The 13,490-nt window shown below is 45.2% G+C and overlaps 1 protein-coding gene across 1 annotated transcript in view; it reads right to left on the bottom strand.

Annotated features, from left to right (window-relative positions):
* Window positions 1-12,944, bottom strand: part of IPO9 (importin 9) — a 98,791-nt gene extending 85,847 nt beyond the window's left edge. The window contains exons 1-2 of the mRNA XM_073616075.1: window positions 12,647-12,944; window positions 9,442-9,503 (exon numbers count right to left, since the gene is read on the bottom strand). Of these exons, the coding sequence (XP_073472176.1) occupies window positions 9,442-9,503; window positions 12,647-12,794 (210 nt within the window). The 5' untranslated portion in view covers window positions 12,795-12,944. The remainder of the gene's footprint in view (window positions 1-9,441; window positions 9,504-12,646) is intronic.
* Window positions 12,945-13,490: the final 546 nt, after the last annotated feature.

Here is a 13,490-nt window from a genome sequence, read left to right as displayed (position 1 = left end):
TTGTATTTTCCAACAAAATCAGGACCATCCATCATCACTGCTGCCTTTCTGATAAGCAACCAATAAGGCAGTAATACAGGACCCACAGACAAACCTCAATCGTGTATATCTCTAATGTGCAACAATCTAACAATTCTGAATAGAGATAGCACATCTATATTGAAGCGATTTGGCATGCGACTCACATGTCAAATCGCATGCCTAAAATCGGCAGCTATTGCCGTTAATAGCACTGTCTGAATCAGCACGACGCCACCTTGTGGTGCTGTACCGATTACCAAAGGCAGTATATGTACTACCCCTGCCATAAATCTTTCCTCCTGCCTTTCTGATAAGCAACCAATAAGGCAGTAATACAGGACACAAAAACCCCACAGACAGACCCCAATCTTGTGTAGGTCTGATGTGCAACAATATAACAATTATGAGCAGAAATGTCATCACTAGACTCAATGATGTGCGTTTCTGGCGTGCGGCACAAAACCAGAAAGTACAGACCACCTTCCCTGTTGTATTTTCTGATTTGTAGCCAAACAAAGCAGTACCTTTAGGATATAAAGGACACCCAGCAAGCTTCAGCAGAGATGTCACAAATCTCAATGTGTACTTTAGTTGTGCCACCAAACACCCCAGCAAGGACAAACCTTCACTACTGAGGTCTACTGGTGAGCAGCCAAGGAGTCATGGTGTATCCCTATATGAAATAACCAAACAGGGGCAAATTATTTCATAGGCATAGCCTGGGCTGTAGATACTAATCCTTCACCACCAGTGAAGGAACCAATCCTAAAATGGTTGGACACCTTACTATAGTAGCTGTTGTCCTACCTTACCTCCGTAGATTGAGCAAACGCTAGCCAGCTCATACACGGGTGGGGCTGATCAGTAACCAAAGTCTCAATGAGCCCAGCCCTAGAGACCAAAATAAGACCTCTAAAAAGGGTGGTTACCAATTTAGCCTGGAGGTAAATAGCCACCTGCAGCCCTTAAAGAAGCAATCATATAGCCATCTAGCTCTTGCATATGTTTGCACAGAAAATCCTTAATCAAAGGATATAGGAAAAACGATTTATGGTAAATCGCTTTTAGATCTGTCACTGAGTGGACTGTAGCCCAAACTAACAAAAAGGTTTTTCTTACCCCCTGCATTAAAATATAACCACAATGTAAGAGTGGAGTGGGAGGTTGGAGCTTATGAAAAGTTACCCATAGCAAGCAACCCCCAAAAGGAGGATCTGTCACAAGGGAACCCCTACTGTGCCACACAGAAGCTTGGTCCCTGCCACATTGTTGAAAGTTAGGTCAGCTTTTAAGCATCTTGGAGCAACTTTAAGCAGATTCCTAGCAGCTGGGCTAATAGGGCCAGATAACCTAGTGCACCTGCTGAGCAAGGGAGCTTACTCCTGAATCCTTCAACCATTGCACCATTAATAACTTGTTCAGTGGTATACCTGGCCAGTAAGGAACTCTTTGTTCTACCAGGTCACCCTCTTTGCTGTATTCACCCCTACTAATGTACTACAACCGGATATGTAGGGAGAGGCTGGCAGCCTACTGTTGTGATAACCACAGTGTCTCTGCTATAAGAGGAAACTGTGGCTGGTGGTTTTTAGCAGTAGCTTCTGGGCTATTTTGTTATGGAGACCCCAGGACCTGCACTGCACCACTCAGTAAATACAGGTGGAAGGGGAAAAAATGCCTTACCTACCTCTTTCCCATCTGAGGTGGTTTAGGCACACTCGCTCCTCTGCACCACTTGTCCACCATACAGCATCTCTGATGTAGGAGGGAGCTGTGGCTGGTGTCTTTAGCAAAAGCTTCTGGGCTATTTGAATCCAGACCCCAGGGGAGATTATCTCAAATGCCCAGAAACCATCTGGCTGGGATTGGGGATTTTTGACTCACCGTTGTCGTCTTCCCCTTTTGCCACAGCCACCGGGCTTGCTTTTCCATCCTTATGGTCCACACGCAAGGAGGATAGCCGCCAAAGTGCCCCCCCCCCCCCCCAACTGCTGTCCCTTTAGGGAGCTGCAAGGTTAGGCTGTGTCCTGCACTGTCCAGTCAGTATATACACATGGGGGGGGGGCAATGCCGTACGTTCCTCATTCCCATCTGAGGTGGTTTAGGCAGACATTCACCATAGTAAACTTTTGCCTCCTCGAAAGGAGGATGTGGGCGCCTGCTCCTGCTGACTCTCAGCCTTCCCTTCTGGGTAAGAACACGGGTCGTTCAGGCGGTGCCCTCCCCAGCAGCCCACGCGAGCTACCAGGGACCCAGGAGTCAGGGCATACGATCCCCCTGGAAAGAACCGACGGCCAGCACCCCCGTCTGAACGGACGTCCGGACAGGTAAGGGGGGGGGGGGGGGGGGGGGGAGAGAGACAGGATAAGGGCCCCTGAAGTTCTGGGGACACCACTGTACCCAGGGGCCTTCAGCTCTCAGGGGGGCTTTCCCAGTTTCTGCTGCCCCCCCCTGAGGAAAGGATAGGGGAACCCCCCCGGGAAGGATAAATATATCCCGCCAGACCCAGAGGCTTCCCAGGCATTTGGTCTGGCTCCCAGGGGGAGACCACCAGCCCCAGGCTTCGGTCATTTGGAAAAAAACAGTTTCGCCATGTAGGGAGAAACACAATCAAAAACTGAGGATCAGGGGGAAGGGTGTGGACTTAAAACAGCTGTTGATTGATTGTGTTTCCTGTGGGGAGGAGCCTCTCATCTCTCAGGTGTGCAGTCCTGGAAGATGACTTGAGAAATTAACGGATTCTTTTTCACTGTCTTTAGGAACAGTATTCCAGAACTAAGAAACCCTTAAAAAAATTTGAAGCCTCTCATGACTAGCAAGAAAAAACAAATGCAACCACCACACATAAGGACTCAAATTGCAATATTTATATATTTTTGTTCTTGAGGATAGTTATTTGAAATCTAAAACATTGGTCAAAGTTGATCCTATCAGGCTGGTTAGAGACGGGTCAAACAACAATTCAACTTTTGCAAGCACCCCTCAACCTTTCAAGACATGCCAGTCTGTTCCTGATTTGTCTCTACAGTTCCCTCCAAATAAGTTGGCATCAGACACCACTACAATTGTATTTGACTCTCCTGAACTGGGTTGGGTTAAAGGAGATTCAAGAAAGCTGCTTAAAGCCTATAAAATATTTAGCAAATTGTTCTCTGAATCCTATTATATTCTTTAGGTTCGCATGTATATGGCAATTTCATCTTTGGAACATGTTACAGGTTTCACCTGGTTTTAACATGTTCCAGATCCTGTAGTTCCTCCCCCGGATCATCTCCCCCCCCCCACACCTACGACAGCAGGTGGGGATTCCTCTCCTTGCACCTGCTGTCACTTTTTGAAACACACAACCACATAATTCATTTAGTTTCCTGCGAATGATAAGCTATAAGTACTGTCATCCAATGTGGCACACGTATTTGTAGTCCGAATGAACTGCGGGCACACTGATCAGCACACCCATAGTTCATTCAAACTGCCTACAGTTCTGCAAATGACAGCCCATACAGAGGTGCAGGCAAATGAGCTGTAGGCAGTGTGTGCAGGAGCCTGACATTGTGCCCGCAATCTACCGATCATGGGGGCAATGCCACCCAGGTTTCGGTTTTAAAAAATAATAAATGCACATTTTTTTAACTTAAAAAAAATGTGCATTTATTATTTTTTATATAAAGGTGAACTTGGCCTTTAAACAATGTTAGAGTGTTCTTTGCCTCTAGGCTTACCTGCATTTTGCGACCACTACGATTTCCTGCAGGAGACTCATGGGGTGTCCTGTGACGGGAAGCCCCATTTAAAGTAATGAGGCGCTGACAACACCCACAGCCATGTAATTGAGGCAGCTAATACCTGTAGATGATCATCCTCAGGTAATCGCTGTAGGTTCAGCCTCTCATTGCTTTGAATGGGGCTTCCAGCACACATCTGTTCACAAGAAACCCAGCTAAGTCACCTACAGGAAATCATGGTCAGTCCCAAACAAGTGTGAATGAGGCCTAAATGATAAAAAATCATTTATTTATCATTTATCCTTTGGGGGTGGGGAGCTGATCATTTTACCAATAGTATGCACTTCCTAAAATGCTAGGGCTTAATAAGTTCACTTTTGGGAACATGTTACATGTTCCACCTGTTTTTAGAGTGGAACATGTAACATGTTCCCACTGCTGCAGCCTCTAGTTACATTTTTTCCTTTTAAGAAGTAATCACATGACTTCTGTTCTCAGCTGCATAAGTCTTAGAGAGCTGAGGGTGGAGAAGGGGGGGGGCTGTCAGCAGGAGGCAGAAAACAGCAGTACACTGATCTTAGTGATCAGATGTGCAGAGGGGCAAGTCAGCACAAGTCTGACCACTGGAGTAAAGGCAGGCTGAGCTCCCAAGTAGAATACAAAAAATAAAAACTGACCACGCTGGGATGGGTGTGCTTCCATGCTCTGGCATGGTCAGTTTGAAAAAGGATAGCAAGGGGGCTGGCAGGATCACCAGATTTTTCACACCAAGAAAGCAATGCAAAGAGAACAAGGTACTTTTAATAAAAGTACATGGTACAACAGACACATATTAGGAATATGAAATGTAGGGGTAACATACAGAGACACATTTATGCCATGCCTGCTTCCACATCTGGACCTTCAGGAAACTCTAGCGCATATAATGACCCAGTTTCCTAGTTGCTGGTCCCACTATATATACCTTACTTTAGGCCCATCACTGTGAAAGTTCTACAAACATCAAGGTGTCCTCAGATTGAACCCGGTATATCTCGTGACATTATCCACCTGTCCCTACACCTTGGCCAGAGAAAACCTTGTATTCCTGTATAAAAGTACAAGGCACTTCCTGAATGGCTGATATACCACATGGCCACATGCATAGGCTGCATTAACACAATCCATGTTATCAAGAGACATAAGATGCATTAATGCATGTATGTTACGCATCTCAAAGAAGTTATTGGGACATTACTGTTCCAGCATGGAGGGATTTGGAAAAAAATCCAAGGCCAGGCCCTGGTCTTACTAAGGTTGAGTGAGTTGAGTAGTAGGAGACTGCTTTATTACTGTGAGCTGGGAACTTAGGGATGTTCCTCCTTGTGCTACACTGCAATATAAATCTTTGTATTTTTCTGGGGTCAGCAGTTTTTATTTTCTTTAATTTCGTCTGTACAATTTGAAGTGAAATCAATCTGTGTGGCGTTATGTAAGCTTTTGATCCTACTCGGGTCTTTTCTTTGCTCCACCTTATTGCCAAATATGGGGCTGGTCTGTTATTGTAGTAATAGATTTTCGCTTGCAACATTATTTTGGGAGGACAAACTTGGAGTTAGAAAAAAAAACAAACAAACTTTAACAATACCACCAAAAGAAAGCTCAGTTTGAACTCGCACTTTTTCTTTTTTTTTTAAAAAAAGGGCCTATAGCTTAATGTTTGATTTAATAAACCAAAATCTAGTATAATTTAAAGTGATGGACAGGCATACTGCACATAATGAAAAGATAAAACAAGTTTTACATGCATGGCATTTCTTCTTACCGTATTTAAACACAATGCAACCCTTCCTCCCAATACACACACCATAGGCTTGTTTATATTAGTGGCACTTTAGGTCACCCTCTGCATATCAGTCATATAGGGCCAGTTCACACCATAGAAACGCAGTCCGGATGCGTTCTAACTGCTTTTCTGCATGTGCATTTTTGGTGCGTTCATTTGCATTTTTCCCCCTATTTTCTTAAAGGGTTTGTAAGGTTTTTCCCCTTAATGCATATGCATTAAGGGGAAAAACCTTCTGTAGTGCAGCAGCCCCCCAGAGTGCCCCCTTTTACTTACCTGAACCCTGATGCACTTAGAATGCGGGTCTCCGAGGGGGCAATTGATGCAGGGAGGATCCAGGAGCGCCGCTGGGGGATCCCATGAAAAGAAGGGTCGAGGTCACTTTGTGTAAAACCCTTGGACAGAGGAGGTAAGTATAGTGCCTTGCAAAAGTATTCAACCCCTTGGCTTTTTACCTATTTTGTTACATTACCTTTAGTTCAAGGTTTTTTTTAATCTGAATTATATGTGATGGATCAGAACACAATAGTCTAAGTTGGTGAAGTAAAAGTAGAAAAATATATACATAAAACTATTTTTCAGAAATAAAAAAAATGAAAATTTGGCATGTGCGTATGTATTCACCCCCTTTGTTATGAAGCGTATAAAAAGCTCTGGTGCAACCAATTACCTTCAGAAGTCACATAATTAGTGAAATGATGTCCCCCTGTGTGCAATCTAAGTGTCACATGATCTCTCATTACACATACACACCTTTTTGAAAGGCCCCAGAGGCTGCAAGAGGCACCACTAACCAAACACTGCCATGAGGACCAAGGAACTCTCCAAACAAGTAAGGCCCCTTTCACACGGGACGGATCCGTGTTGATCCGCCCCGTGTTTATCCGCTGATCAGCGGGGATCGCTCCGCTTTCCCCAGCTGAGCAGGCAGATGACAGGGCGGGACCCGCACACTGTGCAGGGACCGCCCTGTCAGATCTCCGCTCTCCCCTATGGGGGATCGGAGGAACACGGACCGTCTGTCCGTGTTCCTCCAATCCGCTCTGCAGACGGATAGAAAAATAGGATTTTCTTCCGTCCGCAGAATCGGACGAGAGCGGAGGCGGACGACATCGGGTGTTAGCGGATGTACATCCGCTGACACCCGCTATCCCATAGGGATGCATGTATGTCCGTATTTCATCCGAAAACGGATGGATGAAATACGGACATACGGTCCGCATGTGTGAAAGGGGCCTAAGGGACAATGTTGTTGAGAAGTACAAGTCAGGGTTAGGTTATAAAAAAATATCCAAATCTTTGATGATCCCTAGGAGCACCATCAAATCTATCATAACCAAATGGAAAGAACATGGCACAACAGCAAACCTGCCAAGAGACGGCCGCACACCAAAATTCACGGTCTGGTCAAGGAGGGCATTAATCAGAGAGGCGGCACAGAGACCTAAGGTAACCCTGGAGGAGCTGCAGAGTTCAACAGTAGAGACTGGAGTATCTGTACATAGGACGACAATAAGCCGTACGCTCCATAGAGTCAGGCTTTATGGCAGAGTGGCCAGAAGAAAGCTATTACTTTCAGCAAAAAACAAAATGGCACGTTTTGAGTTTGCGAAAAGGCATGTGGGAGACTCCCAAAATGTATGGAGGAAGGTGCTCTGGTCTAATGAGACTAATATGGAGCTTTTTGGCCATCAGAGAAAACGCTATGTCTGACGCAAACCCAGCACATCACATAAAGAACACCATCCCCACAGTGAAACATGGTGGTGCATCATGCTGTGGGGATGTTTTTCAGCAGTCGGGACTGGGAAACTGGTCAGAGTTGAGGGAAAGATGGATGGTGCTAAATACAGGGATATTCTTGAGCAAAACCTGTACCACTCTGTGTGTGATTTGAGGCTAGGACAGAGGTTCACCTTCCAGCAGGACAATGACCCCAAACACACTGCTAAAGCAACACTTGAGTGGTTTAAGGGGAAACATGTAAATGTGTTGAAATGTCCTAGTCAAAGCCCAGACCTCAATCCAATAGAAAATCTGTGGTCAGACTTAAAGATTGCTGTTCACAAGTGCAAACCATCCAACTTGAAGGAGCTGGAGCAGTTTTGCAAGGAGGAATGGGCCAAAATCCCAGTGGTAAGATGTGGCAAGCTCATAGAGACTTATCCAAAGTGACTTGGAGCTGTGATAGCCACAAAAGGTGGCTCTAAAAAGTATTGACTTTAGGGGGTTGAATAGTTATGCACATTGACTTTTTCTGTTATTTTGTCCTTTTTGTTGTTTACTTCACAATAAAAATAAAAAAAATCTTCAAAGTTATGGGCATTTTCTGTAAAATTAAATGATGCAAATCCTCAAACACTCCATGTTAATTCCAGGTTGTGAGGCAACAAAACAAAAAATATGCCAAGAGGGGTGAATACTTACGCAAGGCACTGTAAAACATTTATTTTTTTTATAATAACAAACATATCATACTTACCTCCACTGTGCAGTTAATTTTGCACGGTGTGGCCCCGATCATCGTCTTCAGGGGTACCCCGGTGGCCCTCACGGCTCCCCCTCACATCGGTAAAACCCCTAAGAGAAGCGCTCTCCCAGGGGGATACCTTGCGGGCACACTCCCGAGTCCAGCATTTGTGTGCATAGACACAGAATGCCGACTCGGCCCCGCCCCTGTGTCATTGGATTTGATTGACAGCAGTGGGAGACAATGGCTGTGCTGCTATCAAGCTAACCAATCAAGAGCCCAGAACCCCGGGCAGAGAGGTCCAGCGCGTCTCCGCCGAGGGAACAAACGGGCTCAGAGGAGTAAAACGGGGGTGGGGGGGATGGTGGGTTTAGGCTGGTCACTGTCAGAAGTTTATTCACCCTAATGCATAATGGTGAAAAAACACTTAAATAAGGATGTGTGCACTCCAGTGTGTTTTTGGTGTGTTTTACAGCATTCCAGTACAGTCCAGTGCAGAAAAATGCAGCATGTTCTACTTTTCTGGAACGCATTGGAAAAGCAGGCACTGGTGTGAACTATGCCATTGAAAACCATATAACCTACTTTCCGTGTGTTTTTGATGCAGAAGAAAAACACGGTGGACTGCATGTGGTGTGAACTGGCCCTTAAAAGAGCTGTCATGCAGAGGCTGCCAAGCTTCCTGGAGGAGATCCTGCTGCTTCTGGAATGCCTTTTTTGCTGAAGGGGAAATTTGCTTGGTGTGGCCCTATTGACTTAAGTGAGTTGCGGATGTCGGGCGATAATGCCTGCAAAACGCAACCTGTGGTATAAATGTTGCTAGTGTGTACCAACATGGTGGCTGGCCATGTTAACTTGGAGCCTGACAACTGTATTAACCCCTGATACAGCAACAGCCAGCCACCCATATACATGAGGCCTAAAAATGTATTTTGTAAGAGGCAACCTAATCCATGTGTATGTCAAACCAGAAACTTTTTTTTTTTGCATACAGCTGGAGAAGAATTAGAATGTTTAGATTTTACTGCTGTCTGGGGCCCATTAGAGAGATTTGACCTTACGTTGTCTCAGTGAATTCTCAGAAGAAAAATCTGCAAACGGGACACAAACAGAAATTAAAGTCCGACAGGTGTTCCAGTCTTCCTCTGCTCCACTAAAAACATGTTTTCACTGGTCTGTGTTGTTGCTTCCCTCACTATTTGCCTGATAAAACACTGTCAGCAGAACAGGAAGTGGTAGGGAATTTCTCCCCTGTATAGCAGTAAAACCCACAGATGTTATAACCCTTCCCCACTGTGTTCAAAACTAGTAAAAACATTTTGGCTGTAACAGAGTAATAGCTCAATAATAGAGTAACAGAAAGCTTGTAAACTAAGATGAATAAGAATTCACCGGTTTACCTGTCTAATGGCCAGGGCACCTTGTGGGTCAACTGTCAGCTCAGCCAAATGTACCCCGAATTCTGATAAAAGAGAGAAAGCAATGAGCAAACACTAAACACATCATGTTAGCATTATGTACTTATACTTGACTACTAAGATTCTAATAAGTGTGTGAGCATATCTCTTCAATATGACTGAACAATTAAAGAGTTAGTAAACTAGCATTTTTTTTCTTCTATCTGGACCCATGCAGCTTTGTGCCAGTATGCACCGCATACTACAAAGGAAGTCCTCCAGCGCTATTCTCTCAGTGTGGGCGGGTACTTCCCTCCAAAAGACAACGCCATATGTGCCTGGCTCAGTGCCAAAATTTGGCACGTGAACGTCTTTGGAACTTTTTCAGAGCAGAGGGAGACCCATTGAAAAATGAATGGTACCACTCCAAAAACACTAGATGTCGCTCAGATGTGAACGGGGCCTCATTCTAATTCATTAACTTTATCATGCAAAGAGGCTACGATAACATTTAGTCCATGGTATATCTAATTGGGTAGACCCTTACACTACTTATGTGTCACCTTTAAGCTGGCCATACACCTCTTGAATATTGGCCAATTCCTGTTGAAGTGGCCAAAACTCAAGCTGTGGGTGGCCCGTTTGGCACCACCTGGCTAGACAAAACTTACTTGAAAAATCAAAAAAAGAGTTGGGTGGAAAACTGTCAGCTGAACAGTGACTGCATCCTATGAGATGCAGTCATTACTCAGGTATTCAAGCAGTTGCCAGAATAAAATAGCCAGCAGGGAATATTCTTCCATACACACTCTTTACCATGAATAGAAGAATCTACTGTGAAATCTAACGTGTACATTAGCTTTACATTTACCAATAAATTATACGGTCATTCAGCGCAAGGCAGCAGAATTAGGCCCGCTCAGTAGACTAGGAGTACCCAGTTTTCTACCCCTTGCTCTGGCTACCCATGAGTAACTGAGGGAGTGCATGACAGTTGTCACAATCTGAAAAAAAAAAAAAGAAGTGACCACGCAGGGCTACAGCTGCCTGTTCTCGTCATTCATTCCCAGTGTTTTGTGAATGGGAAAACTATGAGTCCCGACAGCCTATGCGGCTGTTGGCTTGTAGTTCTCAATAACCTACCAGGGCGCTGTTGAGCACTGTGGTAGCTCATCGATTCTTCCTGTCAGCATGTAACTGGCTGCCTGTATGATGTTCGAAGTTCGTTAGATGGGCTTGACAGCTTACACCGACAGTCTGCAAGAGTCCTGCACATCACCTGCGATCTGCTGATCACTGGTGCAATGCTTTCCAGGCTAAAAAAATATATAGCAAATGTCAATTTACCTGCAAAAAGGGTTTTTTTTTTCTTCTTAAGATGAACTTATCCCTTTTGCAACCATTCACATTGGTGCATCTTTATGTGCTAAAAAAAACAAAATCTGTTGCGCTTAATATGATGTAAAGTAAAAGCTGCTGACACAAAAAATTGCTGGATACAATTGAAAAGATATTAGGAGGAGTGGCGCAGTGCTAGAAATTAAGTGTAAATGTCCCCATAAGGGTAAAAATAAAACAACAATAGCTGAACAAAGTCCTCTTCATCAGAAGGAAGTGGTGACACTCTGTTTAGCGAAATTTATAATGAAAGGACACTCAGAAGGGAGATGTAAACACCATCGCCAACACCCAAACAAACTGACCCTTACCATAAGTGTATGGGTTATACACCTGTGTAGAAAACAGATAGCAAGAGGCAACCTTCCTGGGACAGACCAACGTTTCTCCAATGGAGTAGCATAAACATATTCCTTTTCCTCTAAACTACATGGAAGGCTTTAGGTCTCCTCATTTGGTAAGAAGATATAGAGCAATATGAAGCGTCCAGTGCTTCTAGCCACAAAGATGGTCGCCGTGTCACCGTCCAACCGCGTCCTGCGTCACCAGTCTCTTGTCGCCCAGGGCTCCATTGGAGAAACGTTGGTCTATCCCAGGAAGGTTGCCTCTTGCTATCTGTTTTCTACACATGTGTATAACCCATACACTGATGGTAAGGGTCAGTTTGTTTGGGTGTTGGCGATGGTGTTTACATCTCCCTTCTGAGTGTCCTTTCATTATGGATTTCGCTAAACAGAGTGTTACCACTTCCTTCTGATGAAGAGGACTTTGTTCAGCTATTGTTATTTTATTGTTACCATCTTTACATGCTATTTGTGCCCCTGGTTCACACTATTGCGATGCGGGAACCTGCGCAAATCTAGTGGGGGTTCCCGCATCGAATCTCCCTCACAGGCAGTTCACACTGCCCTCTGCGAACCGCTGCGGATGTCAATACACAGTTAATGACACCCCCAGATCGGTCCGCAGGTTGCAGTGCGAACTGTGAATTCGGACAGGAATCAGATCGCACCCTTGCGATTCGATTCCAGTGCGGGGGAAAAAAAAGGTTCCTGCAGCATTTTTGTGCGAATGCAATGCGAGTTCAGCCATACAAACTGTATGGCTGAATTTGAATCGCACAGCCAATCGCATGTGATCTGCGCAACAATGGGGCGCGAAACACAATCGGGGTCTATGTTTGCAATAGTGTGAACTCAAGCTAATAGTTGAAAATCGCACCCCATTGCTGGCAGTGGAACAGTTTTTCACATCTCAAAGACTCATGTCACAGCGATTATGAAAAAGGTTCCTAAACGACTTTTTACCAATTTCATTAGGACTTGCGTAGACGTCTGTTAAATGAAGTGCATTGAAATCAGAGATCCAAATCCCACTGATGTGGCTTTGAGATTGCACTGAAGAATCACGATTTGAAAGCTGCAGCGATGTAAACCAGGGCTTACAGCAGAACTTCCCCTTTTATTCCACTTTAAGGAAAATCAGAGAATCAAATTGTAACATGTATGTCCAGCTTTACTAGGGGGAGAGTCTTTTATAACATTATCTACAAAACCTGTGCCTATGTTGGTATATATTCATTTTTAAAGTAAAGTAATTTATTTGGAAATCATTAAAAAAAAAAAGGAGCAAACATCTGTGCAGCCCAACCCTATGATGGCCACAGTTGTCCTTCCCTGTGGGACTGCTGCATATCCTGTATGGCAAGTTGGATTGGAGTGTCAGTCAGCCATCCCTGGTCCTTGTAGTGCACCCTCCAGACACCCTGTGCGCCTAGGATGACTGCCTTGCCATCCCATTCATTACTCACCCTCTGTCACTTCTAGCACTTTCAGCTGCTCCTCCGCCGCTGCCCGCACCTCATGTCCCGGGGACAGAATACCGCTCAGCGTCTCCAGCAGGGCCTCCCTCAGGCCTGCCTGAATGGTGGGGAGGGGACCGGCTGTGCTCTGCGCCATGACACCGGAGACAACGAGGAGAAGGCTGAGAGACTAAGCGACACACCGCAAAGCCTAGCGCGCCAACACCGCCCGCCAAGCTTCACACGAAGGGAGAGAGGGAGGGATCACGCCGGGGACAAGAGGCGGATACACGCACGTTCAAAGCTAGGGTCATGGGTGAAATGTTCTCATGGGCATACGTATGGCTGCCTTTCTCCCGGGCTCATGGTCAACACCTTCATTGTCAATGCAGTGGCAGGCTTGGCAGTATGGAACTTGTGGTTCCCCGGCGGCTAAACAGCGACAGGTTGCTGCCCGAACTAGGAGCCCGTGATCACGTGGTTTGGTTTTGCCTGCTCTGTGTGGCGATAGACCGGCCTGGCTTCTCTGAGGAGAACATTCAGACCTTCATTGTCTCCTTTCATAGATAATGATATACATTGATACCCGCAGACCTTCATTGTCTCCTCATAGATACATATACACTCACTGATACCCTCAGACCTTAATTGTCTCCTCATAGATACATATACACTCACTGATACCCTCAGACCTTCATTGTCTCCTCATAGATATACACTCACTGATACCCACAGACCTTCATGGTCTCCTCATAGATACATATACACTCACTGATACCCACAGACCTTCATTGTCTCCTCATAGATACATATACACTCACTGATACCCGCAGACCTTCATTGTCTCCTCATA

Source organism: Aquarana catesbeiana, linkage group LG02 (assembly GCF_042186555.1).
Source record: "Aquarana catesbeiana isolate 2022-GZ linkage group LG02, ASM4218655v1, whole genome shotgun sequence".
In the NCBI taxonomy this organism is placed as follows: domain Eukaryota; kingdom Metazoa; phylum Chordata; class Amphibia; order Anura; family Ranidae; genus Aquarana; species Aquarana catesbeiana.
This window is presented reverse-complemented; position numbering and strand designations above follow the sequence as displayed.